General features: G+C 41.2%; 1 protein-coding gene across 3 annotated transcripts in view; it reads left to right on the top strand.

Annotated features, from left to right (window-relative positions):
• Nucleotides 1-27,318, top strand: part of DPYSL5 (dihydropyrimidinase like 5) — a 154,286-nt gene that overhangs the window by 88,697 nt on the left and 38,271 nt on the right. For all 3 annotated transcript variants that reach the window (XM_033935343.1, XM_033935345.1, XM_033935346.1), the window contains exons 4-9: nucleotides 8,059-8,238; nucleotides 12,817-12,885; nucleotides 13,033-13,077; nucleotides 16,345-16,420; nucleotides 18,244-18,400; nucleotides 23,737-23,878. In XM_033935343.1, coding sequence (XP_033791234.1) covers nucleotides 8,059-8,238; nucleotides 12,817-12,885; nucleotides 13,033-13,077; nucleotides 16,345-16,420; nucleotides 18,244-18,400; nucleotides 23,737-23,878 — 669 coding nt within the window. The remainder of the gene's footprint in view (nucleotides 1-8,058; nucleotides 8,239-12,816; nucleotides 12,886-13,032; nucleotides 13,078-16,344; nucleotides 16,421-18,243; nucleotides 18,401-23,736; nucleotides 23,879-27,318) is intronic.

Genomic DNA, 27,318 nt, shown 5'->3' on the forward strand with positions numbered 1-27,318 from the left:
TCCATTAAATATTAATGACCTCGTTATAATACATGTGCATTGCAGAATTGGAGACTGCTAAGGAGCTGGGAAAAGGCCACGGTAAGCCGTTTTGATAATCTGCTGCTAAAATATATGAATACTAAACCGACTGGCCACGTTAAAGTTTTGAGAATCTTCCTCTGAGTCACCAGACTTCTTCCTTATCATTCCTTGTAAAGTTAAAAGCTTGTTTGATGCAGCAGTAGGGCACTTAGGAGTGAATATAATGCAGGGATTCCCAAACTGAGGGTCACTATCCCAAGTGGGATCACAAAATCTATATTTGAGGTTATGACCTGGACAGGCCCTCCATAAAGACATCATTAGCTTGCACCACTGTGTGAGGGGGGGGGGTGCTTTCTGTGTCTGCACAAATGAGATCATGATCACTGAGAACTTCATAAGCGCTGGTCTGAGGGCTCCAGCTTCACAAGCTTTCTAAGAATCAAAGGTAGACACTGTGTTGGAAATGACGAGAGTCCAAGTTTATCTCTGACTTTCTAATAGGAAATGATGCTGGAGAAAGAGACATGTCAATTTTTCACAGATAATCCTCTGAAAAGTCACTTTTTCACAGGTTTAAAATCACCCCAGTATATCAGAGACCCTCTTTATAAATCCAACACAGAACGTACAGTTGTGGGGAAAATTCCTGTAGATTCATTGCTTAGTTCAGAAAACTACTTACAAAAGACAGTGAACGCTGCCTGCCCCCTCCCCCTCCCACAGAACTATCTTAAAAGGTCACTGCTCACCTCCCATTTAGACTACATCCTAAAGTGACGGCAAAGCATAAAGGGTCCAGAAAGCATTCATCTTGTAGAAAAAAAAATGAAAACTCATTCTGTCTTTGAGTCAGTTATTAGAACAATGCTTGAGGACTCAAAAAACCTAGATTCAAATCCTGCTTCTGAAATTGCCATTTGTTTTATCTTTAGCAAGTTGCTTTATTTCCTAGACATACCTTTTCCCCTTGTAGCTACTAAACGCTGTTCAAGGACTCCTCCCCCATCCCATCTATTGGTCCCTCTAAACTTGAGTTATCAATGTTAAATTTGCTTATCTCTAACCTGAGCCAATAATGTAAAATCTCCTTGTTGTGAGCTGCATTGATTCCCTGTTGAAAATTGGGGGATACAAGAAGTTGTACTGTATTATTGTATACTTCAGGTATCCACTTAGATTGGAAACACTTTGGGTAAAGAGATCACTGTACTTGTAATAATTTGTAGTAAAGGGTATTGATTTAGGGTGCTGAACTCAAAACAACCAGCGCAAGGGATTTATGGACAGTTCAACATGGTTGAGGATTGCTAGAATGTTTTTGCCTTCTCTGTTAAGTGAAGAGTGCTTTGAGCTAGCCAGTCAGAGATAAGTGCATTGCGTTGCAAGTTTTAAGTGGCTGAGGCCACTCTGCATCTATAATTTGTAATTGGGTTGGAGGTTTATATGCCAGTGATTGCACTTATAACAGTATGCAAGTATGGACTGTGTGTTCCTTGACCACCATCACATAAGACACTGGCTTTTTTCCTCCACCTTTTTTGGTTTTGTGTTGCAGTGTGGATAGGCTCCTTGGTTTTAACACTGTTCCTTCAGCAACACTGTTATCACTATTTTGAGTGTTAAATTTGCCTTATGTTGCTTCCCTTGATTGTGGTATGTGCAAAAATAACCTATTTGGAGTCATTGCCCCCCCACCCCACCCCCCGGCAAATAACATGGCATAATATCTTTATACCGTAATACCTTTCAGATCTATGCAGTTAAACAAATTTAAGAAGATCTGAACATCTATAGTGAATTATAAAAAATTAATCTTACAAAAATGTCACATATAAGTAAATTTTTAACAGTTTCCTATAATTCAGCAGACAGCAATTGGCGAAGGTCTGAATCCCAGGTGGCAGCTTGGAATGACAACAGATGATTGCGATATCTTTTATAATGACAGCCCCTAACCGATGGAAAGGCAAATAGTGTTGATATACGTAATGAACGTCTAGAAGTAGGGAATCCAAAATGATCTACCAAGTAACTAGGAATCAGACCATAAAGGACTTAGTAACACAAGCATCCAAACTTAAAAAGCACTCTAGTCTCAACAGGGAGCCAATGTAATTCCCTGTAATAGAGCGTTACATGAACTCTTAAGAAGAAGCTCTCTTTGACATGATGAAAGTACTATAGTGAGCACTAGCAGTAAATTTAAGAGACTGAGATCAAGCGCCACAGACTCTCTTTGGAGTGAGGTTCATTACAGTCACAATGTATGGAAAACAAACCCATTTGGAGATATTGCCCCTAAGGGCTCTTTTTCATGGTTTTGTACAGCTCAGTAAGACTAATAAGGATCCTTACTATTCTGTAGTTTGTAATTTCCCATATACCCACAACTATGCATTGTAATGTAACAGGTTTGTTTTGGTTACCTATATTGGGCCTTTTGTTTTCAACTGGGTCCAGAAGACCACAGTAAAACAAATGCATTTTTCTCTCATTACTATGTTATCAAGAGAGTACAAAATCACAGTAGAGTACAAAAGCAATACTGTCAATGCATTATAATGCAACAAGACTTTATACCATAAACTTGATTTTATTTTTTTTATCCAACAAAGTATAATAGATGCTGTGGGAGAAAATTGAATTGGAAATATTGTCATGATATGAATGTGATGTATAGGCAAGGTATGTTAGACTGGCTGTATAAAGAGCAAAGAATAGCCATACTGGGTCTGATCAATGGTTTTTTAAGAGCATAAGAATAGCCATACTGGATCAGACTAATGGTCCATCTAGTCCAATATCCTGTTTCCAACATGGACTAATCCAGGTCACCAGTACCTGGCAGAAACCCAAATAGTTAAATTCCACAATAGAAAGGAAAACACAACCCCACTTGTGACAATACAGAAACCAAAAGAAAGTGGGGAAGGAACAACACACGTCAACCTTGAGAACTATCAATTTATTAACATATAAACCAGTGGTCTCAAACTCAAACCCTTTGCAGGGCCACATTTTGGATTTGTAGGTACTTGGAGGGCCTCAGAAAAAATATTTAATGTCATATTAATGAAATGACAATTTTGCATGAGCTAAAACTCTTTCCTTTTGGCTAAGTCTTAATAATAATAATATTGTAATTTATAGCTAAAGAGACATTTAATCAAGAAACTGATTTATTTTACTTTTGTGATTATGATAAACATACCGAGGGCCTCAAAATAGTACCTGGCGGGCCATGAGTTTGAGATCACTGATATAAACCATTAAAATATGTATACAAAAATAATATAAGCCTATCTAGTGGGTATGTCTAGATCTTGTTTATGGAATGCTGTTTTTGCTTCTTTTTTATGTAATGCCACTATTTATTCTTTTTTATGGAATGTTGCTATTTATTTATTCATGTACTTCATTTGCTCTGTATGCTGTTAATTTCCATTACATTTGTCGACACTATGCTTTTGTATATGTTATCATTTATGTATATGATAACACATTTGATCATCTCATTTTATTTACTGTCAAGTATATATATTTTTTTGCATTTTAGTTACTACAAGTACACCCCCAAAGAAGGCTTTTTTCCATAAGCTGAAACATGGACTGTGTTGGGGTCCAGTATAAAAGGATTAGAGACTCTCTGATAGGCTTACATTATTTTTGTATACATGTTTTAATGGTTTATGTTTTTAATAACTTGATAGTTCTCAATGCTGATGTGCGTTGTCCCTTCCCCACTTTCTTTTAGAAACCTAAATAGTAACAAACATGCTAAACATGTCTTGTGAACAGCCTCAATATATGTGCAAGGAACAATTGGAGCAGGTCATTGTGCTGGAGCTAGTTCTGTAAGCTTCTATGTGTAAAATACAAGTGTGTATTTAACACACTACTCGCCTACCTCAGCACTAAGACCTGGAACAATCTTCCAGTAATATTATACTATACTATACAGGTCTTATATCACACAATTTTTCAACAAGGATTCAATGCTTCAAGATTTTATACAAGACAAAAATAGAACCCTAAATGGAGGAGGTACAACAACAAGCTAACAAATAAAGAACCTCCCTCACCCCAAGAAGTCTACAAAGATTAGGGGAAAGAGATGGCCATTTCTTTCCTGCTTTATCCACGAACTTGAGAGTCATTGAGCAGTGCGGTTCCTGAGGAAGGGGGCGTTCACCCCCGAAACGGAGTCCGTTGGACGTTTATTTTATTTACTGCTTGTGGATTACCACCTCCACTACACACGGAGAAGCTAAGTTCTTACAGGCTGTGTATTTTTTGAGCTTGGTTGGATTTGGACACTAACTTTCCAGTTTGGCCCCCAGCTTAGGGGTAAGAGATGAATTCCTTCTTTATTTTGATAATGTGTGTTTTTTTCATTTGAGTTTTTTCACACACAGCACTTTTGCACTATTTAGGCACTAGAAATATTATCCGGAGCGAGCCCGGGGATGTTTCGCAGTTAACACCTTTCTGGGTGTAAACCCGCGACAGCTTTTCCCTGGAGTTTCCAGAGGTTGCTGTGTGACTGAGGGCTTGTCCGTTTAATACTCTTAAATTATAGAATTATTTTCATTTTTTGCTCAGTTTGGAGTCGGACTTCATCTCTTTCCCCTAATCTTTGTAGACTTCTTGGGGTGAGGGAGGTTCTTTATTTGTTATCAAGATTTTATACAGCATTTAACAGTAGGGATTGTGAATGAGGCAAGAGAGATTAGTAGAAACAGATACGGGCTAGAGTCATGAGAGGAGAAGAGATGTGTCTTAAGTGTCTTCCGGAACCGGAAGTAAGAAGAGATCTGTCGTAAAGATGTTGGGAGTTTATTCCAGATGAATGGTGCTTGGCATTCAAAGGTGGACTCAAATTATCAAGACAGAACCTAACTAGCTCAGATTTTTCAAAAGAATCTGAAGACTCTTTTTGAGAACATATACTCCATTCATACTTAAGTATGCTCTTTCACCCTTCCAGAAACCAAAAACTCGACATAACATAATTGCACCAATCTACTTGTATCTAACTCAACTGTATTGTACTTCAACCTTCTGTACTGTAATTCTAATGACAGCTCAGTGTTCCTCCCTGTTGAATGATTACTACATCTCTTATCTCTGGACACTATCTTATAGTATACTGCTTACCTTATATTTCATTGTTGCAACTCCTAAATGTAATGTAAACTTCTTGATTTGTAAGTCGTCTTGAATCTAGATAGGTATAGAGTGACCCAGAAATTGAAGATTATATTAGATTCTAGTCAAAAGCACTGACAAACTAAAAGAGGACCAGTGATCAAATATGCCTTGCACCTCTTTCAGCAAGTACTTAAAAGTGCCCAGGTGTATCTGAGCAGTAAGAGACACAATAGAAGATCTGGCTATAATATTTCTCTAGATCCCATTAAAGAAAATCTGTAAAACAAAAAGCCCTATTAATATGGCTTACTTGCACTTAACCTATACATCTCAACACATTTGTATCACATGGATGGAGGTGTAACCTAGTGATTAGAGCTCCTGCGTCGGTACCCTGAGATTGTGAGTTCAATCCCAGCCTGTTCCTTGTGACCCTGGGCAAGTCACTTAACTTTCCATTGCCCCAGGAACCACAGTCAAACTGTGAACCTGCCAGGACAGAAGGGGAAAATACTCAAGAGTACCTGTTACTATTCAGTGTATTGTAAACCACTTTGGTTGACTTTCACGAAAAGAATAAATAAATATTCCTAGCCTCTCCCCACATATAGCTCAGATTTAATGGACTATGGTTGTATAACTGAGAAGTAGGGAAAAAACATCAGTCTTAACTCCCCAACCATCATGTTCTCACAAATGTGCCACCTTAAGGTTGCAGTAACTTAGCCTGATATATTTTTGACCCAATAGTTTTCCAGCTAATTTGGAAGCAAAACTGAAATCTGGCACATCATCCAGGTATTTTTCCTCTGTTAATATTCTCTTCCTTACATACTGTATGTATATTATTCTGTTCATTGCAGCAATAGTCCTTGGTTGAGAGCCATGAATCCCATGTCTTGGAACTCTGCTACCAAGGGCCCTAAATATGACAAGAAGATGTCACTATTAACAATTATGACTGCATTTTCCCTTTGTCTAAATTCCTCTTATAATAACTTCTTGCCTAGAATCATTGACATATGTGAGGAGTAGGGAATCTTAAGTAGGTTACATCCTCTTAACTTCCACAAACAGGAACATTAGCAGAATAATTTATGTACCCAGAATACTGTAGTGTTTTCAAACCAAGCAGAAAGGAAGTAGGAGAATTACAAGAGTAAGGGCTCCTTTTACAAAGCCGCGGTAGCTCGTGCTAAACCGCTGGATGCGCTAGCTGCTACTGCCTCCTCTTGAGCAGGCGGTAGTTTTTCAGCTAGCGCGGGAGTTAGCACGTGATTAAAAGACGCGCGCATTAAAGCTGCTACTGCGGCTTCGTAAAAGGAGCCCTAAGTGTGATAAAAGCTGTCAGCCCTGTCTTACATGACTAGTTGCCATCATTTTCTGTTGTCCTAACTAGGGGCTAGATTCACTAAGGATGTGGATCCGATCCATGAGGGATCAGATCTGATCCTTGTCCGGGGGGCTGGTTCACAAATCGCCCTCATGCAAATGAGGGCGATCGGAATAACGCCCCCAACTGCCTGCCCAAATCGCTCTATAGCAATCCCAGCGCATGCGCAGAACATTTGTAGATGGTCTGCGCATGCACTGGACCTCCAGGCTCGGAGGTGATCTTTTTTTTTTTTTAACTTCTTTTGGAGCACTGTGAGGAAGGGTGGGAGAGTCAGGGCAGGCAGGTGATTGGGGCAGACAGGTGATTGGGGCGGGCAGGCAGGAGATCCGGGGCAGCAGGAGAGTCGGGGCTGCAGGAGGAGATCGGGGCTGGCAGGGCAGTTGGAAAGGGCTTGAATGGCTGGTTCTCAGCAGATGCTTGTTTGTGATCGGCCAGCCCAGTCGGTGTTGCAGGGTTTTGTTTAGTGAATTGCATCCCTGCCTACTTTGCATGTCGTTCCCCTCATTTGCATGCGTGGATCAGGGGATGGTCAGCAGAGAGGTAAGTGAATTGGGCCAGAGGGAAATCAGGTTGCAAAGGGGTCGCAAATCGATCGGTACACGATCGGTTTGCTTTGTGAATCTAGCCCTAAGGTCTGATTCTGGAATGTTGATGCAGATAGATCCTAAAAGCTCCTTCACAGAATCCAGTATCCAGTCAGACTGGCTTGTTTGTCAAGAAGGTTTGTGCTACTTGAATGGGACAAAGAAATTAGACAGACTAATTCCATCTACCATTCCTGTAAGTTTCACACCTTCCGTATCAATCAAGTTTACTATTGTTTCAAATTATGAACAGAAAGATACTAGGAAATACAATAATAGATTTTATTTTTTAGCCAACCTCCTCTCTAACCCCGCTTGCATTATCTCTCTTTTTTTTTTCTGGACCCTTTGGCTTCTTCATCCCTTCCTGAATTCTTTCTTTCTGCCTATTCACACCTATACACCCATCATTCAGACCTAAGACACACATTCATGCAGGAAAAATGTTCTTTCTCTCTCACACACAGAAGCAGTCTCTAAATCTACTCTGTATTTGTAAAGCCTATTTCTGTCTCTATAGAATATTTTTCTGTACATATTTTTGATGTATCTTTTTTATAAGCATTGCATCTCTGTTATATTAAGCCTTGTTCTGCACAATATATTATTTATGCAACCACTCTTGGCTATCATTGTCATTGATTTCACTTCCTGCTGAACCTCCTATGAGGGCACTGAATCCAGGTCCTCTGGCAGATTGTAGGGCTGCCACCTTACATTTTAGGGGCTTGTCTGCTGCAACAACAAAAGCTATCTAGATTACTGGTAAGCATCAGGCATGCTGACTGAATCAGAACCAGACTTGCAGGACATGATTCTACCCGTCAACCCCCATTCTCCCTGACTTTTCTCCTTCCTGTACAGCAGACTTTTGATAATCCTCTTGTCCTCTCTCTTCAGGTGAAATTAGAGATGGAGACCCTGGTAAGGGAGAAAGGGGTGAATTCCTTCCAGATGTTCATGACCTACAAGGAGCTATACATGCTGCGGGACAGCGAACTCTATCAAGTTTTCCACCACTGCAAGGACCTGGGTGCCGTAGCACGAGTCCATGCAGAGAATGGAGAATTGGTGGCTGAGGCAAGTCCAGATTGGAACCTATGAAAAGGAAAATAAAACAATGGAAATTTCCTTGGTTTTCTCTTCTGATAGTTAAATGGTACAATGGGGAAGGGGGAAAGAAATAGGGGATAAAGGAGAAAGAGATGGGCTATATTGACCTTAGGGGCATTGAGATGGGGGACACAGAAAGAAGCGTAAGATTACAGAGGGGAAATTAATGCTTAGAGGGAAGGGAAAGAAGAATAGAAGACGCCAGACATGGGGAAATAGTTGCACAATAAGAGATTCTGGACACAGGGATAGAAGGGATATGGAGGGAATGCTGGATATAGGAAGGCAATAAGGAGAAAGAGGGAGATGTTGGACATGGGGCAAATAGAAAGATGGGGATGCTGGACATACGATGGAGGTTCGGGACACAAGAAGGTATACTAGACATGAGAAGAAGATAGGAGTAGAAAGGGGATTCTGGAATATGAGGGGGAGTAGGGGGGGAGTAGAGAAACAGAAAGGAGATGCTGAACACGAAGCAAGTAGGAAGATGGAGGGCAGATGCTTGTCACAGTAAGATGATAGGGAAACAAAAGAGCAAAGGATAATGTATTTGATATGCTGCCTTTCTGTGGTGCAATCAAAGTTATATACATGTACTTTCTCTGTCCCTAGTGGGTTTATGATCAAAGGCTTTTTTTGTACATGAGGCATGAATCAACCCACTGTGCTAACCATTAGACTTCTCCTCCACTTAGGTGATGTTAGACACAGAGGGAAATAGAAAGACAGAAGGGATGCGGATTCAGTTTAATTTTAGTCTATATATTTCTGTTTTTAGTTTGTTGTTACTTATTCTATAAAGTCGATGTTGACTCGAAAGCATATAACAACATTCTGTACTTGGTGAGGGTCTGCCTATGTTCTAGCACAGGGGTAGGAAACTCCGGTCCTCGAGAGCCGTATTCCAGTCGGGTTTTCAGGATTTCCCCAATGAATATGCATGAGATCTATTTGTATGCACTGCTTTCAATGCATATTCATTGGGGAAATCCTGAAAACCCAACTGGAATACAGCTCTCAAGGACCGGAGTTCCCTACCCCGGCTCTAGCATATATAATGGTGGCCAGGTATTCTGTTAGCATTAAATATCTGCGCAGTAATCTGTCTTGTTTAGTTTTAAATGGTTTTATTTGTCCCCTCAATTTATTATTGTTATACGCATTGAATATATTTGATACTGCGTTTATATCAAAATTTTAATAAACTTGAAACTATGTTGGTGATCTCAGGCCCTCTACAATATATATGATGTTTTTTCAGCAGGTCTGATTGAGTTTTCAAAGTTAATACTGTTGTGTAATGGTAGATTTGCTGTATAGGTCCTGATTGACTTTTGCAGGGTTTTGTATTACTTCATAATAAGCCCTGGTCCTCGAGAGGATTTATGTTGCTGTTACTGAGATGACACCAGAATCAGATGGATTGTTTTGTATGGTAAGCTCTTTAGGAAAATGTGCTAATTCTGCAATGGACACATTGTTGGAGTAGGAGCTTCAGGGTTTTCTGTGGGTATGTTTACATTAACAGCCTGACAGTCCAGGGTTCAGGATTTTTTTTGTTAGAGACTCAAGACTACATAATTAAACTGATAACAGTTTTTGGTGAGCAAATCCAGTAATTGCAAAGTTAGGGTTTTTGTTAGTCATATGATTTGCTTGCCTTCGTGAGCCTGGCTAGTGTTCTGAGAGGAGGGTATCCCCTGCTCACTGAGGAAGTATGTTCTTGGGTGCCTTGGGGGTAAAACACCATCTCTTCCCCCATCTGAGGCAACAGATTACCTTCAGCCCCTAGTGGGATGGAAGGAAAAGTATTGGTGTGTCATGATGTAGTGAATCCCGTTCCAGGTGTCTGGTGACATGAAAGTGGTTGGAAACCATTATTTCAGGTGATTGTAATGTGTAGTATCTGCTCTTTAGAGCCCACTTGTACCTAATATTTTTAAACTCCAGAACTGGAGAAGCATTAGAAAGGGACTGTGGGCGAAAGGCATGGATTCTCGGAGGACATTGGGAGGATGAAAGGAAGCAAAATGAACACTGTGGGGATGACCAGTAAGGCAAATGAAGGATAATTTGTAAAACAGTAACATAGTAAATGACAACAGATAAAGACCTGAACGGTCCATCTAGCCTGCCTAACAGTCACAATCATTATTAATTTATGATTAAATTGTCTTTCTTTGGCATTTTAGGGACATAGATCACAGAAGTCCACCTGTCACTGTCCTAGATCCAGCCTATCCAAACCATCTTCTCATTTATGGGACACAGACCACAAAAGTCTGCCTGGCACTATCCTCATGTTCCGAAATACTGGAGTTTCCATTGAGGCCCTCTCCAGCCCATCCTAAACCAAATTGCCATTTATGAGATGCAGACTTTGCAAGCCTGCCCAGTACTCTTCATGGCTGGAGTTGCCATAAAAGCACCATTTTTTTTTTTTAATACCATTCATTTTCTAACTAGAGATCCTCTGTGTTCATCTTATGTTCAAAACATTTTTATTATGAAAGGCTTAGAAAATATCAATGATCAACAGACACAATAGAAATGCAATCAGCCAGAAGTACAAAACCCCCAACCCATAACTTCAACAAACCAAGCTTAAAATACTTAAAAATCCCATCCTTCACCATTATGCATGTCTGCTGAAAATATTCCCACCCAACCAGCAATCCACAGACAGACATCACTAACAAATTCCTGCTCTTTCCCAAGGTCCACCGAAGGCTCTTCCTCCCTACCAAGCAATCCCACCCAACAGTCACAACTCATTCAACAACAAACTGCGCCCTCTTGGGTGCAAAATCCATATATATGGATCCCAAACTTTCAAAAATTGTAATCTGCCTTTCCTAGAGCCTCTGGCATCCTAGCCCAGTTGATGCAAATCAGCACGCCATTGCTAGAAGCCAGAAGCAGCACTGGAAGTCCAGCCTTTCAAAATGGTGGCCACAAAACACATTTTATGACACTAAAATCTAGCCTCTTTATTCAAATGCCCCAGGGATATCCAACAGCAGTTGTTCATGGTCTCCCACAGATCAGTCACTAATATGTTTTGCATAAACTGTAAGATTGCCTTCCAATACAATTGGATTTGACAACACTACCAAAGGTTCCCTCTTCCCTCCCACATTTGATACATGATACAGTAAATATCCCTCCACAATGATATAATTGTTGTTGTGAAAAATACTCAAGGTACAATACTCTGTAATAACATTCCTGCAACTGAGCACTACATGTCAGGGCAGGAATGTCCTTAATGTGAGCTAATATATCCCAAGATTGCAAGGACACATGCAAATCTCATTCCCATTCCCTTCGATATGGGCCCATCTCCTTACAAGGTTCCCCTCGTGAGTCTCTTATACAGCATAGACCCTGACACCTCCTTCCCAGTGTCCACTCCAAAGAAGTCATGCAGGCGGGCACCCATATGAATACCCAACTGGCCATGAGCTAAGGTGACCCAATAATGTTTAAGCTGACAATAAGCATATCTATTTCCCCACTTCTCCCCAACTCTTCTTTGTAAATCTACAAAATCTATTAGGGTCCCCTCATTTGTTATTACGTGCTCCAGTTTCCAGATCCCCTCCTTCTCCCAATTCACAAAAACTACATTATCATTCCCCGGTGTAAAGAGGGAGTGGCCTGTCAGTGGAATCTGGTCAGTTACATGTGGGTCTCCATCCAAATTCCTAACCAACCACCTCCAAGCATCCACCAAAGAGCTTAACAATAAACTTTGTTTAAATCATACAGGAAATTGCAACATAGGAAAAAAAAGATCCATGGCATAATAAGCTCGTTCCATCATCACAAATGTATACTTATGTGACTTTAAAATCTAGTCCCCGACATGTCTAAGGAGACAGGCGTAATTATAGCTTTGGATGTTTGGCATCCCCATACCCCCCTATTCCCAACCTCCCGTTTCTGCTTTGTTGCCTGCATCAGGCATCCATAAAATCTGAAATGATATAAATGAAGTAGAAAAATAAAAGAATCTCTATCGCAAGCCATCGTATTGGATGAAAATTCTCGAGATAGATTTGAAAGTTTTTTTTATGAGAATGTTTTCATTTTAACGTGTTATTCCCATTGGTTTGGAAGATTATGTACTTTAATTTTTTCACTTCATTTATGTCATCTCAGATTTTATGGATACCTGATGCAGACAACAATGCTGAAACATGGCCCACGTTGAGTCCTTATGTACTTAACACTCAAGATAGAAGGGGTTTATCTCAATAATGGACAAGTCTGTGCAAATTTTCTTTGCATTGGTATATTGGTCATCCCCACTATGTTCATGTTTGCTACTTGTGGGGTTTTGGTTCTCCTTTTTTTAGTGAGGAGCATAAAAAGAGCCTATACTTGTGTGATGCTTTTTAATTCTGACAATTGCAGGTCACCTGTTCAAACCAATGTTCAAGGTGAATACTGTATATAATATAAGCAAATATACCTGTAAAAACCAAACATATTAGCCTTTATCTATATTGACTCTTCCTTTTCCTGCTTTTCTTTCAGGGAGCTAAAGAAGTTTTGGACTTGGGCATCACTGGCCCAGAAGGAATTGAGATCAGCCGACCTGAGGAAGTAAGCCAGACTTTGTTTTCTCATTCAGATCTCTCATCAGGGGACGCTCTTAAATGCAGTGTGGGAGGGCAGGAAATCTCTGTCTTGCACCTCCTAAGACAGAACTTAATCCCTGTCTCTGCTTTTCTCTTTCCCCCTCCCCTGCAGCTGGAGGCCGAAGCTGTACATCGAGCAATAACTATTGCTAACCGAGTGAGTAGAGTCTCAAACTATAGTTCTCCCCATCTCTGTCAGCTCTTTTGGGGTAGTAGGGTTCCCACTTCAACAATGCTGGCTTCACAGCACACCAAGTGTGGCTGTGAGTTTTGTGCATATTAAGAATAGAATATTTGAGGTTATGGACCTAAGTTTTTCAATGAAATACGTTAATATAATCAGAAAATGTTATTGTAATCGCTCATCTATAGTCATTTAAATTTATGCTACTTAGAGGTGGCAGTTATTGAGCTGTATTAGGGCATTAACCAATGCTTCATGCCCCTTAATACAGATTAAAGGTCTGTATTGCTGGTTGTACTGCCCTAACGCTGCAATATTGAGGTTATCATGTGATGCATAGTAATGAGATGCAAAACATGCAAATGCATGTAAAGCAGCTCATTACTATGTAAAACCTATAACACAGCTTGTAATATGCACTGGATGCACACCTCGAGTCAGAGTGTAGCCAGTAAAATAATTCCAGTTTTTAGCTGAGGTTATTTTACTGCCACATGTTAAAGGGATCAGCATCTACCAGTAAGAGTGGTGGACAGAGTGCCTCTTTCCACCCCCCAGTAGTGCTCCAAACAGACCACCTCAAGGCAATAAACCCCCACCCTCCTGAAGACCCTTGTGCTCCCCACCCTCCCAGTCAAAATCTCTGGTGTCTAGTGGTTAGAGAATGACACGGGGACAAATTTGTCCCCGTCCCCGCAGGAACTCAATTTCCCTGTTCCGCCCCACAAGTTTTGTCCCTGTTCCTGCCCCATTCCTGTAAGCTCTCCCTTAACCGCACAAGCCTCGAGCACTTATGATTTTAAAGTGTTTGAGGCTTGTGTAAATGAGGATGGAACTTGCAGGAATGGAGCAGGAACAGGAAAATAACTCACAGGGATGGGACAGGAAAATGAGTTCCCGCGGGGAGGGGAAAAATTTTTCTACGTGTCATTCTCTACTAGTGGTATGAACAGGAGTGATCCCCAGTCTTTCAAGCCTACTGCTAGGGGACACTGGTGCCATGTTGGATGAAGGCACCAGCAAAGGCAGGAGTGACTGGTAATCATTCATGCCCACATCATTAGACACCTGTGATTATATTTAAGGTATATCTTGGGGGATCTTTAATTGGGGTGGGGCAACTTCCATAAGAGGCACTAGGGAAGCCTTTCAGGTTGAGGAGGTCTGTTTTCAAGGAGGGGCCAAGGAGAGGCTTTTGGCATGGGAGTACTGTAGCCACTGCTCTTGCTTATGGTTGCCAACCCCTTTAACATGTAGCCTGGGAGCATTGGCTCGCAGTTAGATGGTTCAGTTCTTCCAGGTAAATCGCAAGCAGCATTACTCATTCGCAACAGGAATTAGCAGGGTTGGTGGAAAATCAAGGTACAGTAAAAGCCTACCTTTTTACTGCAGCTTGATAAAACTTCCCTCCCTTAATGATTTCACCATGGGACCTAATATGTGAGTCCCATCCCATCATGTATTATTGCTCCTCTTTGGGTTTTGGCCAGGTACTAGCGACCTGGATTGGCCACCGTGAGAACGGGCTACTGGGCTTGATGCACCATTGGTCTGACCCAATAAGGCTATTCTTATGTATTGTATACCACACCAGTAGATTCCTGTGCTTATAATATAGCTTTACAGAGCAGCTACTCACAGTAAACAAGCTTTCATATAAATAAAGGTTATGAATAAGTGTGGTAATCATTTTCCCTTCAATATTGACTCCAGGGCAGTCGGTGTTTTTTTCTTTTTGTAAACCCCAGTTGCCATGGGCAAAAAATCAGGATATTAAGTGGCAGTACTTAGATGGTGACCGCCTCCGAATAAGAGGATAGAATGGAAAGGTGCCAGTACTATTCACACAACATTGAGGAGAGCTTTTCTGCTGTCCCCTACATTATACAGATAATTATCCACCTAAACAATGCCTGCCTGAACTCCAGCACCAGACTGCACAAACACTGTCTAAACAGTGGGTTTCTGCCAGGAACTTGTGACTTGGATTGGCTACTGTGAAAACAGGATACTGGGCTATTGGTCTGATCCAGTATGGTTATTCTTATGCTGCAGAGGTGTGTAAAAGTACTCAGTGGCACAATCCCCCTAATTCTAAATATAGCGGTCAAAATTGTGCACGCAAATATGGATGCACACCCAAATTGTGAGTGTAATTTAATTGCACAATGAGCCATTGTCAATAATTGAACGCGAATGATCAATTATTGGTACTAATTGACAATAATTGTAATTTACGCATGCATCTTTATAACTGCTAAGAACATAAAAATAGTCTTACTGGGTCAGACCAATGTCCTTCAAGCCCAGTAGCTCATTCCCACGGTGGCCAATCCAGGTCCCTAATACCTGGCCAAAACCCAAGGAGTAACAATATTCCTTGCTACCGATCCAGGGCAAGTAGTGGCTTCCCCCATGTCTTTCTCAATAACAGACTATGGACTTTTCCTCCAGGAAATTGTCCAAATCTTTCTTAAAACCAGCTACGCTATCCGCTCTTACACATCCTCTGGCAACACATTCCAGAGTTTAACTGTTCTCTGAGTGAAAAAAAATTTCCTCCTATTGGTTTTAAAAGTATTTTCCTGTAACTTCATCGGGTGTCCCCTACTCTTTGTAATCGATCCATTTGTACCCATTCTACTCCACTCATGTACAGATAAGTTTTTCCGAGTGGATCTGAAAAGTGGGTGTGGCCATGGGAGGGGCATGGGCATGTCTGAAGTGGTTCTAGGATTTGTGCGCAGTGTTACAGAATTTGGAGGATCCACACTTAGGGTTCCTTTTACAAAGGTGCGCTAGCGTTTTTAGCACACGCACCGGATTAGCATGCACTATAGCGCATGCTAGCAAAAATATTACCGCCTGCTTAAAAGGAGGCAGTAGTGGCTAGTGCGTGCAGCAATTTAGCGTGCGCTATTCCGCGTGAATTTAGGCACGCAGTGCTGATACCTAGTGCTATTCTACAAACAGACCCAACTTGGATCACCATTTATAGACTAGCGCTTAGTGCGTATTTTGGGGGGCATCCAGTTTTGGGCGCCATTTACAGAATTGAGTTCTTTCTGAATAGTGCTGATGGTCAATGACTATCTATCTTGGCAGCATTTATTCAAGTAGCAGATAGTATCCCAGATAAATGCTTTTAAATATCAACCCCTTCATCTTAAATGTCTTAAGATCTGTATTTGGGCTTTTTGGTATCCATGTTATCATTATCTGCTTGTTTTTCTGCATTAGACCTTCTGCCCTGTTTACCTGGTCAACATTTCTAGTATGTCAGCTGGTGATGTCATTGCTGCAGCCAAGATGCAGGGTAAGCGTGAGGCTCATAGTGTATACTTTCTGGCATATTACATCTAGTCCTCAAATTTCCAGCATTCAGGCAGCATCGTGTCACCTAAGGGGATTTTCATTCCTGACAAATATGGTTTTATTGTTTATATAGTGTTTGGCATTATACTCTTTCTTTTAAATTGTTCAATGTAATTCTATGTGTCATGGTTGATTTTTCAAATTGTAATCGTATTGTGATTGTAACTGTCCTTGAACTGCATAGGAAATTCAAGGAATTAATCCTATAAAATTAAGGAGATAAACTGAGCCTTATCTAAATGCTTTCAGCGATTTATGTACTTGGGTTTCATCCCTGCTTCCTCTTTGCAGTGCTCTTAGGTGTTGTGGTATGATCGGTTTGTGCTTAAATGTCATGAGAGGTAGCCGAGTGATTTTATAAGAGAGGTTTTTATATGACCATTGTGCCTTTCTGTCACCTTTTCAGATGAGAGATGGGTCTGTGAAGGAGGAACAGACAGTGAAAGAAGAAGTTGGAGGTTGCTTTGGAGTGAGATACTCCCCAGACACAATTGCTAGCCCCTCCTTTTACGAAACTACGCTAGCGTTTTTAGCGCACTGGCCACAGCAGTAACAGCTCCGACGCTCATAGAATTCTATGAGTGCACTATGGTTTTGTAAAAGGGGGGGGGGGGGAAGTCATAAGCATGATGCTCAGCCAGTTCATTTCACAAATGAGCCAGACCCTAATATTAATTAATATCTCTTTTCTGGGTAATGGTACTGCCTTTCAAAAGCTCAGACAAAGCAAAGCAGGAAGAGTAATGTAATGCCAAACCTGTGCAAAGTAACCCTATATATAGCAACTAGGAGGTTACTTTATTGCCGGCACTGAGTATTAAAAGAATAAATTCTGCGGTGGAATTAAATGTTGCTACTAATGCATTTCTGAAAATGTCACTAAACATATAGGAGATAATTTATAGTGAGCTGCCTAATTTACACTGGCTTTTACTAAACTGCGGTAGAGCTTCTTACTGCGGGCCGGCAAGTAAATGATTCATTGCTCATAGGAACTGAATGAGCGTCGGAGCATTTACCTTGCCTTCCCATGGTAAAAAGCTCTACCACAGTTTAGTAAAAAGAGCCCTTAGGCAGCAGAAATGCATGTAAATCGTGGTGTTCTACTCATGTAAACATACAAGTGCCCTGTTATATCAACTAGCAGAAGAGTGCATGGCAGTTGCTTTGCCATTGGGGGTGCTCATAGGTGGACAGAGTACGAAGGCATGCTCCTGACGAAGGGTATAACACCTGAAACTGGGCCAGCTGAGCTGGACAACTTGGCAGTTAACAGCACCATGGTTGGAATGTATTAGGGGCCATTTTGAACAATCTTCAAAGGTCTATGGAATGAACCGAAGATAAATACTGAGAAACACGCTGGTTTTTGAGCATTAATTCTGATTAGTTGATAGCACTATTATTGTGGTTTTCACTCGTTTGAAATTTTTCACCTAATTTGGGTTACAATTATTAGTTAGTGCACTTATGTATGTCTATGATGGTGCACAGTAGGACTTGAAAAATAGTCTGGCACAAATGGTTTAAGCCTGGAACACTGGTTTGCCAGTGTCCCGTTAGCTTTCAACTTTGCTATTATTTTGTTGAATTGACAGTACTGCAACCAACTTCTCTGAATTTTTATCTGGAGATTTTGATACTTACATCACTGTTGATATTCCCCTTTGGGTTTTTGCAATTGTGTGAGCTCTAATCATGGCAGGTGCAGTTATACAGCATTTCTTTGTTTGAGTTGCTGCTCATCTATCTTTGCATCTTCAGGTAAGATAGTCTACGGGGAGACCACCACAGCGCATGCAACACTGAATGGTTTACAGTATTACCACCAGGAGTGGTCACATGCAGCAGCCTTCGTTACTGTGCCCCCACTACGGCTAGACACCAATACACCAACCTACCTCATGAGTCTGCTAGCCAAGTAAGGAGACAGCAGGGTTTCAATTTCACTTCTGTGCCATTGTTTTCTCTATCCCCGTTTTCCATTTACAATTGACCCTCCTATTATGTTCTTTCTTACCAGCTATTTTTCCTCCCCTCTTAAGATTTATTGTATTTGTACATTGTTCAGATAGTCCTGATGGGCGGTACGAGGGGTGTTCAATAATTTATTTACTTGAGTATAAAAGAGGAGCAAGCATGTTGAATCAAGTCTGTACATGTTGTGATGTATCTCAATTACATTACATTACATTAGAGATTTCTATTCCGCCATTACCTTGCAGTTCAAGGCGGATTACAAAGGATATAGGGTGGATTACAAAAGATTTAAGGTTGGTCTGTTACAAGAAGAGATCAGTGGTCATGACTAGTGAAGAGGGCTGGTATTCTCAGGGAGTTAAGAAGAAGATAAGAGGAATGAGGTAATTGTGATGTTAAGACTTAATCAGGGATTTCTTGAAGAGTATGGTCTTTATTTCTTTTCTGAATAACCTGTAGTCCGTGGTTGTTATCAGCAGATTGAAGATTTGGTTATCCAGTTTCGCTGCTTGGGTGGCTAGGAGGTCGTCGTAAAGTTTTTTTTTCGTTTAACTTATTTGATTGGCAGGTGTGTGAATGGGGTGTGAGATTTTCTATGTCTGGTTGAAGTATTATGGATGAGTCAGTTGTTCAGGGAGGTTGGGCTGTCCCCGTTTATTGCTTTAAATAGCATGCAGTAAAATTTGAATAATATTCTTTCCTGGATTGGGAGCCAGTGTGAGCTCATGAAAGCTTCAGTAATGTGGTTGTGTTTTTTTAGGGAGTAGACGAGTCTTAGTGCTGTATTTTGGACTGTTTGCAGTTGTTTGATCATTGTTGCAGGGCAGGGGAGATAGAGGATGTTGCAATAATCCAGTATACCTAGGATAAGGGATTGAACTATGAGCTGGAATTGTGCTCTTTCGAAGAATTTGCGTATTTGTCTTAGGTTCCTCATTATGGCGAAAGAGGTTCTTCATTATGGCGAAAGAAATGTTACTCGTACACAGTTGCAGCTCAGTGCAAGTCTAACATTCCAAGACAAAGGATGTCAGGAAGGTCCTCGTGCGAATCAACTAAAAAACTGCTAGATTTGGAGCACCATTCAGTGATAAAATTTCTCACAAAAGTAGGGAAAAAGCCAGGCGAGAATGCCCCATCATCCTACAAAGTAAAATTTTGGAGCAAGCAGTTTAAGTGGGGTAGAGAATCCATTGAAGATGACCCTCATACTAGACAACATGTGGAAGCAACTTCCAAAGAAATGTGCAAGAAAGACAAGGATTTAATTTTGTCAGACAGATGAATTAAGGTTTCCTGAATAGCTGAAGAAATGGGCATCTCGGCAGGTACAGTTTAGAAGATAATTCATGAAAAGTTGGGCATATGCAAGGTTAATGTAAGATGGATTCCAAGAATGCTGATGCTTTGTGAGAAGGCCACAAGGCTCCAATTCTGTCAGGAGAACTGGGAGATGCACTGTGAAGGCCAAGTGACTTTTTTCATCATTTGGTGACTGGAGATGAGACTTGGGTATATCACAGAGATCCTGAGTCCAAAATGGAGTCAATGCAGTGAAAGCACATGTCTGCAGGCAAAGTCTTTTGGGATGATAGAGGACTTTTGCTTCTGGAGTTCATGCCACACAAGACAGCATAACTGAGGAGAGTTACACCAACACAATGATTGCTTTACTGGAGTTAATCAAAGAGAAAAGATGAGGAAAACTCATGCTGCTTCTTCATGCCAATGCACTGTCATCTGAGAATGTGAGTTTCAGAAGCTGAACCATTCACCCTATAGTCCTGTCCTGGCTCCCTCAGATTATTTCCTGTTCCAAGTTTTGGAGAAGTCTCTCTGTGAACAGTAATGTGGTTGTGTTTTTTTAGGGAGTAGACGAGTCTTAGTGCTGTATTTTGGACTGTTTGCAGTTGTTTGATCATTGTTGCAGGGCAGGGGAGATAGAGGATGTTTCAATAATCCAGTATACCTAGGATAAGGGATTGAACTATGAGCTGGAATTGTGCTCTTTCGAAGAATTTGCGTATTTGTCTTAGGTTCCTCATTATGGCGAAAGAGTTTTCAAGTGATGAGGATGTCAAGGAAACTGGCATCCTGGTTGGAAGGTCAAACAGAAGAATTATTTTCAAAGGGATTAAAGTCACTGCAGGAAAAGTGGATGGAGCTATCGGGACTATATTGAAAAATAAAAAATTTTTGAAAAGTCTTTTCTTTCCTACTAAGGTAGGTAAATTATTGAATGCCCCTCATATATCACGCTTAAAGTAAACTTGAAACAAGTGATCTTACTCAGAGGAGTTTCAGTGGAAAATTAAAACTTTTCTCTCATTCTCTCACCAAATCTTTCTCTTCAGAGATGTTTCATGTCTGTATGGATATCAGATGAAGAACCAAGAGCATTGGATCAAACGATGCTCATAGCTAGGGCACTTAGACAAAGACAGAAACGGTCCTGCCTCTGTAGGGGTTATTGCACTGCAGGATCCATCTCCCTAATGTACAATAGATGCTGCTGAGCAGTGAGCAGAGGTAGAATTGATATTTAAGCTTCAAACTGTTTTAAGTGGTTCCAATATTTGGTGAATTAATTTGTTTACTCATAATGTACAATTGTGAAGGCAAAACATGGTCACATCAGGTTTTTATTGTTTAAAAAAACAAACTTGTGGTTTGGACTGTGGTAATACAAGCATTTTTTTTGCTTCTGATATCTGTATTACCTTTGTGGTTTTTGGCACTCAGTATTTTCAGCTTTAACATACTGGTTCTTTTAAATCTTTATCTTTATTACAATGTAGATAAATTACTAAGGGCCTGTTTTACAAAGCCGTGCGGCAACAGCCCCGAAGACCTTTAAATCTCTATGGGCTTTGGGGCCGTTACCGTGCTGCAGTCGCTAGCGCAGCTTTGTAAAACAGGGCCTAAATCTTGGTATAACCAAATCTAAGCAATGTACAAATTTTTAAAAACTATTAAAAATTTTTTTTAAGAACTTCATAATTTATAAAGTAAAGCTCATTCATATCAAGACCAATCACAACAGCCACTTCTAACAAAAAAATAACATACACAGATAAACCCAAAAAACAAAACAGTAACTAATACAAATTAAAAGCTAATGAAAATATATGAATTACTGTTAGATCCTCCACTCCATTGTAATGCCACGTATCTATCTAACAAGGGTGTGCAATAGTAACATCCAAAGAAAGCATCTGAGGAATATGATATTTTATTGCATAAACATCAGATAAACACCAGATTATACAGATACACCAGATAATACAGATTATATATATAGATAGATATATATAGATAGATAGATATACAGTGTTTTAGCCCGTTACATTAACGGGTGCTAGAGTAGATGTCTGTCTGTCTGGGTTTTTTTTTTAAATTTGTCTCTCTCTCCTTGGACGCTGTCATTCTTTCTGTTTGTGTCTCTCCCTGGCCCCCTGTCTGTCTATCTTTATTTCTAACTCTTATCACCTTCCCTCAGTTCTGCATGTGGCCTTTTTTCTCCCCGCTTCCTTCCAACGTCTTCTCCCCCTGTCCTCCACATTTCCATTCAGTGTCTGTCTCCCTCTCTCTACCCCTTCCATCTACTGTTCACCCTCTGTCTTGCCCCTTCATTTCACTGCCCTCTCTTCTCTTTCCATTCAATGTCTGCCCTCTCTCTCTCTCTGTTCCATATGGCATCTCCTCCTTCCTTTCCCCCTTCCTTTTCCCTTGGTCTGGCATACCTTCCTCCTTCCTTCCATGCCCTGCCATCTCTTCTTCCCTCCAAGCCATTCTCTCCCCCTCTGCTCCCTTTCCTCCTTGAACTTCATCGGGCAGCAGCAGCAGCAGCATTCACAGTTGATTGCTGTTGCTTGCTTCAGGTCTTCCTCTCTGGCGGGTCCTGTCTTCATGAAAACAGGAAGTAGGCAGGACCTGCCAGAGAGGAAGGCCTGAAGCCAGCAACAGCAGCGAATTGTAAACGCTGCTGCTGCCCGAAGAAGCCAGGCCTTGAAGCACCCAAGGCAGACCGCTTCTCTCCCCTCCCAGCCCAACCCCCGCTGACTCTGCTATCTCTCCCTCCCATGCGACCCTCCCAGCGAGTTGACCTTAATAACAAACCTCCCTCCAGCGTTGGTAGCTGCAGCATGCTAAACAGGCTGCTTCGCGGCTTTCTCCTGCCGTTGAGTCCCTCTGTCGCATTACTGATGACATCATCAGTGATGCGGCAGAGGGACTCAACGGCAGGAGAAAGCCGTGAAGCAGCCTGTTAAGCGTGCTGCGGCTGCCAACGCTGGAGGGAGATTTCTGCCGGTATGTGCAGGAGAAGCGGTATGTCCCTCCCCTTCCAGTACCTGTGGAGCAGCCGCCGCTCTTAATAAATTGAACAGGTGCGGCTCCTGAGTCAGCCACAGCGCTTGAGTGTGGGCCCGTTGTAAGCGCGCATGCGCTCTCCTGCCTGCCATGGACATACGGAACACGCAGGTAGGAGTGCGCATGCGCCGCTTAGGGTTTTATTATAAGATATATATATATATATATATTTTTCAATATCACCATGTCTGCCGTCTGTCCCTCACAATCAGGAACCCTTTCGATTGATGAGTCAGTACAGTACATGGGACTTCCCCTTGGCTGCAGCTGGATTCAGAGTCTAGGATGTGACTCTCAATCTTATATAGCATAAGTTGTTCACACACACACACACACACTGCTGTTCCTGCAGTAAACAACAGGTATCCCACTTATCTCACAGCTGGAATGTTAACCGCTGCTCGAACTCTATTCCTTATCACAGTTCCATGAGAATCCTTACAGTACAGGAGACTCCCGTAATATGCTCTCACGAAAACAAGTTGAAAGTTGGAACAGATACAGAGAGTTAAAACAAGAATTGAAGCAGACATGAAGATTCATATATAAGTGATTTCTTTAAAATCTCATTTTTATCTTTTGTACAACGCTTTGTAATTTGGAAAAGCGTTTAATCAAATAATTTGAATAAACTTGAAACTTGAAACTATAAGTTGCCACATATGCCCATGCCCTGGCCAGCCATAGGCATAACATCCATCAATTTATATTTAATTTAGCTATCCCCAAAATGTGCATTTTTACATTCATTCACCTCAGAAGGATATAAAGTATAATGTTGATCTAGCAGCTTTATTGACTTTCTTATAGATGATATTATTTCTAGAGATAAATGCAGCATAAGGAGCAGGACATTGGCTTTTGCACTGCTGCTAACCTCTTGTGTTCCCCTCCCTTCCTCCTCAGTGATACCCTGAATGTTGTAGCTTCTGACCACAGAACCTTCACCAGCAAGCAGAAGGCCATGGGCAAGGAGGACTTTACCAAAATCCCACATGGAGTTGGAGGTGTGCAGGATCGGATGAGTGTGATTTGGGAGAAAGGAGTGGTATGGCAACATTTCTTTTCTCTGAAATTTAGATTTTCTAAGGCAAATTTTCTCCTTCACCCATCACCCCCACACCTTTTCCATCCCATGCCCACCACTATCTCAGGAACAGCTATCAGCAGCACAAGGGGACAATTCAAAAGCAGGGCACCTCCATTAAGCACACCATTGCAGAGCAGGGAGCGGCTATTCAGTGCCCTATTCTGGAAACTCACGTTTGTGCACCTAAATGTAGGTGTGACCCTTTACACCAGACAGATGTGAATGGGTAACGCTATACATATAATGCGTACATGAGTTAGAGACGCACCCATGCTCCACCCATGCGTATGTCCCTTTACAGTTAGGTGATATCATATAGGGGTCTTTTTACTAAGGTGCACTAATGGATGCTGCACAACCCGTTGGATACCTAGGGGGAAGATGCGGCTCATTGGTAGAGTTGCTGCCTCTACACCCAGAGGTTGTGAGATCAAATCCTTGTGACCCTGGGCAAGACACATAACCCTCCAGTGCCTACTGCTTTGAATGTCATCTTTGAATACCAAAGCCACAAAAAGGTGATATACAAGTTCCCATTCCCTTTCCCTATGGACTGCATAGTATTTAACGCATACTAATTGATATTTCTTGTCTCATGACAAACAAATGCACATCCTTAAGCTTCATAGAGTATATGCTGTAGGTATCCGTAGACTTCCTGCTATACACAAAATTTGTACATGGACACAACAAATATTAGCACTATTTTGGGCCTCTTCTATTAAACTACGCTAGCAGTTTTCTAGCATGGGGAGCCGCGCTGAATGGCCCGCGCTGTTCTCGACACTCATAGAGTTCCTATGAGCACAGGCCATTTAGCGTGGCTCTCTGCGCTAAAAACTGCTAGCACAGTTTAATAGAAGAGGGGGTATGTGTAGCTTATGCTGTATGTATCGCTGAACTATTCTATTTATACATGCCAAGCAAGAGATATCGGGCCTGATTCTATAAGTGGTGTCTATGTTAGGCAACGCTTAGCCAAGTTCCGCGTGGAATTCAAAATTGCTTAATTGGCGTTGCAACTGACCACACCATTATAGTCTAATTTAAAAAAATTTTTAAACAATGAATTAAGAGTTCCGTGCTGAACTTGAAACGGCACCTACTGATGCTTAAGTTGAGATGCCGATCTGAAAAGTAGGCATGGCTAGGGGCAGAGAGTACGCTTGGTAAGACTTAGATGCCAGTAAATTAGGCCAGGAAAACCCTACCACAAGGATGTCTAAAGATGCCTAAGCACACCTAGGTGCCACTAAGTCTGATTCTTTAAGCCAGGGGTCTCCAAAGTACGGCCTTCAGGCCACATCCGTCCTGTGATATGATTTTATCCAGCTTGCGGAAGAATTTTGCGGAAATGCGCCAATTGAACTAATTTTCCAATGAGAATCCACAAAAAAAATTAACACGGGGTGTTGATGGATTTCAAATGCATTAATTAAAATTGTGTTGGTTTTTTAGTTCAGTCTTTATTAAGTTTTAACATCTTACAAAGAAATGCAACAGAAATATATCATATTATGTTTGACTGTGATGTTGCTGATGTCCCAAGTCAAATTCAAATGGAAAATATTGAACTTCAGGCAAATGAACATATTAAAGATAAATACAAGGAAGGAAACTTGATCGATTCTTATAAATTTTTGAACTCTAATTCGCTTCCAAATTTATCTCCATTTTTGGGACAACGTATCTTTGCAAACAAACTTTTTCCTGAATGAAAAATATCAAGTCAAAATACAGGGCAAATTTATCTGACGAACATTTGAATTCGCTACTTGTAATTAGCATTTCAAAATTTGAACCTCAGTTTAATAAAATTTTAAAAACACAAAAACAGTTCTATCAGTCACATTAATGGTTTATAATTTGTGAAGAAAATATGAGAATTTGCTGATAGTGTTTACCGTCAATAATGTGCGATAATTTAATTTCACATCCTCTGTTATTAATTTAAAAAAATTTCTGCTTTCAATAAAATTCATATATCTAGAGTTATTTATCTTTTATTTTTACTATGGCCCGCTGAAAAGTGCCCTCGTGGCAAAAAGTTTGGAGACCCCTGCTTTAAGCGGTGCCTAGTGGTTGATTTACAACCGTGCCTTCCAGCGCATACAATCTCTACATCAAACCCGTCATCGATATAGCACAAAAATATAAAATCAAAATCCACTCTTATGCAGATGACATCCAGCTGCTCCTCCCCTTAGGCGAAAACCGGCCATCCCAAATTGCTAACCTCGAACTCTGCCTCACTGACATGAAAACTTGGATGTCAAACAACAAGCTTCAACTAAACGCCTCCAAAACCGAACTCCTATGGATCAGAAACAAAAACACCAAATACCTACGACCTACACTAACATGGGATTCCACTCGACTAACGGCAGCAGATCAAGTTCGCAGCCTAGGAGTAACCCTAGACGGACACCTATCCTTATCCAACCACATATCCCAAGTAGTCTCCACCTCCTTCTACTACCTTCGCCAACTGAAAAGGATCAAACCCTACATCTCCAAACCAGACCTCGCCCAACTCCTATACGCATATGTCCTCTCCAGAATGGATTATTGTAACTCGCTATTTAACGGACTAACCAAAAATAATATCAAACGCCTCCAACGGGTCCAAAATGCAGCCATCCGCCTCCTACACAACCTCAACTACCGCGATTCCATCTCCCCGGCACTCCATGCTGAACACTGGCTCCCAATTAGCCAACGCTGTACTTTCAAAGCCCTAACAATTGCCCACAAGAGAATCTACTCCACCACTCCCTCCTATATAAAATCCAAGCTTCCCATCTACAACCCCACTCGCACCCTCCGCTCAAAGTCAGAGACACGCCTATGCGTCCCCCCCGGAAGATCCCTGCTCACAGAAACTGCCCACAAACGATCCTACAGCCACTTCATTCCACACCTCTGGAACCAACTTCCCCCCCAACTTAGACAACAGAACTCATTATTAGCATTCCGTAAATCGGTAAAGACCCTCCTCTTCAATTAAAGCTCCCCTCTGTCTCTCCCCCCCATAAGCCCCACCCTCCACTCTCCTTTCTCCTTCCCGAAATTCCAGTATTCCTCTCTTACTCTCTCCACTAAAAAAAAAAAAAAAATTGCACCCATACGCTTATAACTTTCCTTAAACTACTGTATTTCCCCCCTCTCTCTCTCTGCTCAATCCCCCTGTATTTAACTCTCTCCAAAAACTATAAATCCACCCACTAAACCTGTTGTACTACTTATATGTCTAATTACTCCGCAGTGTGTATGTTCAATTGTAAACCGTTCTGAGCTATTGGGAGGACGGGATAAAAATCTAAATAAATAAATAAATAAAATACAAGTTAAGTACAGTTGGGTGCCATTTACTGAATCAGGGCCATAAGGTATAAGTG

This window comes from Geotrypetes seraphini, chromosome 3 (genome assembly GCF_902459505.1).
Source record: "Geotrypetes seraphini chromosome 3, aGeoSer1.1, whole genome shotgun sequence".
Taxonomy (NCBI): domain Eukaryota; kingdom Metazoa; phylum Chordata; class Amphibia; order Gymnophiona; family Dermophiidae; genus Geotrypetes; species Geotrypetes seraphini.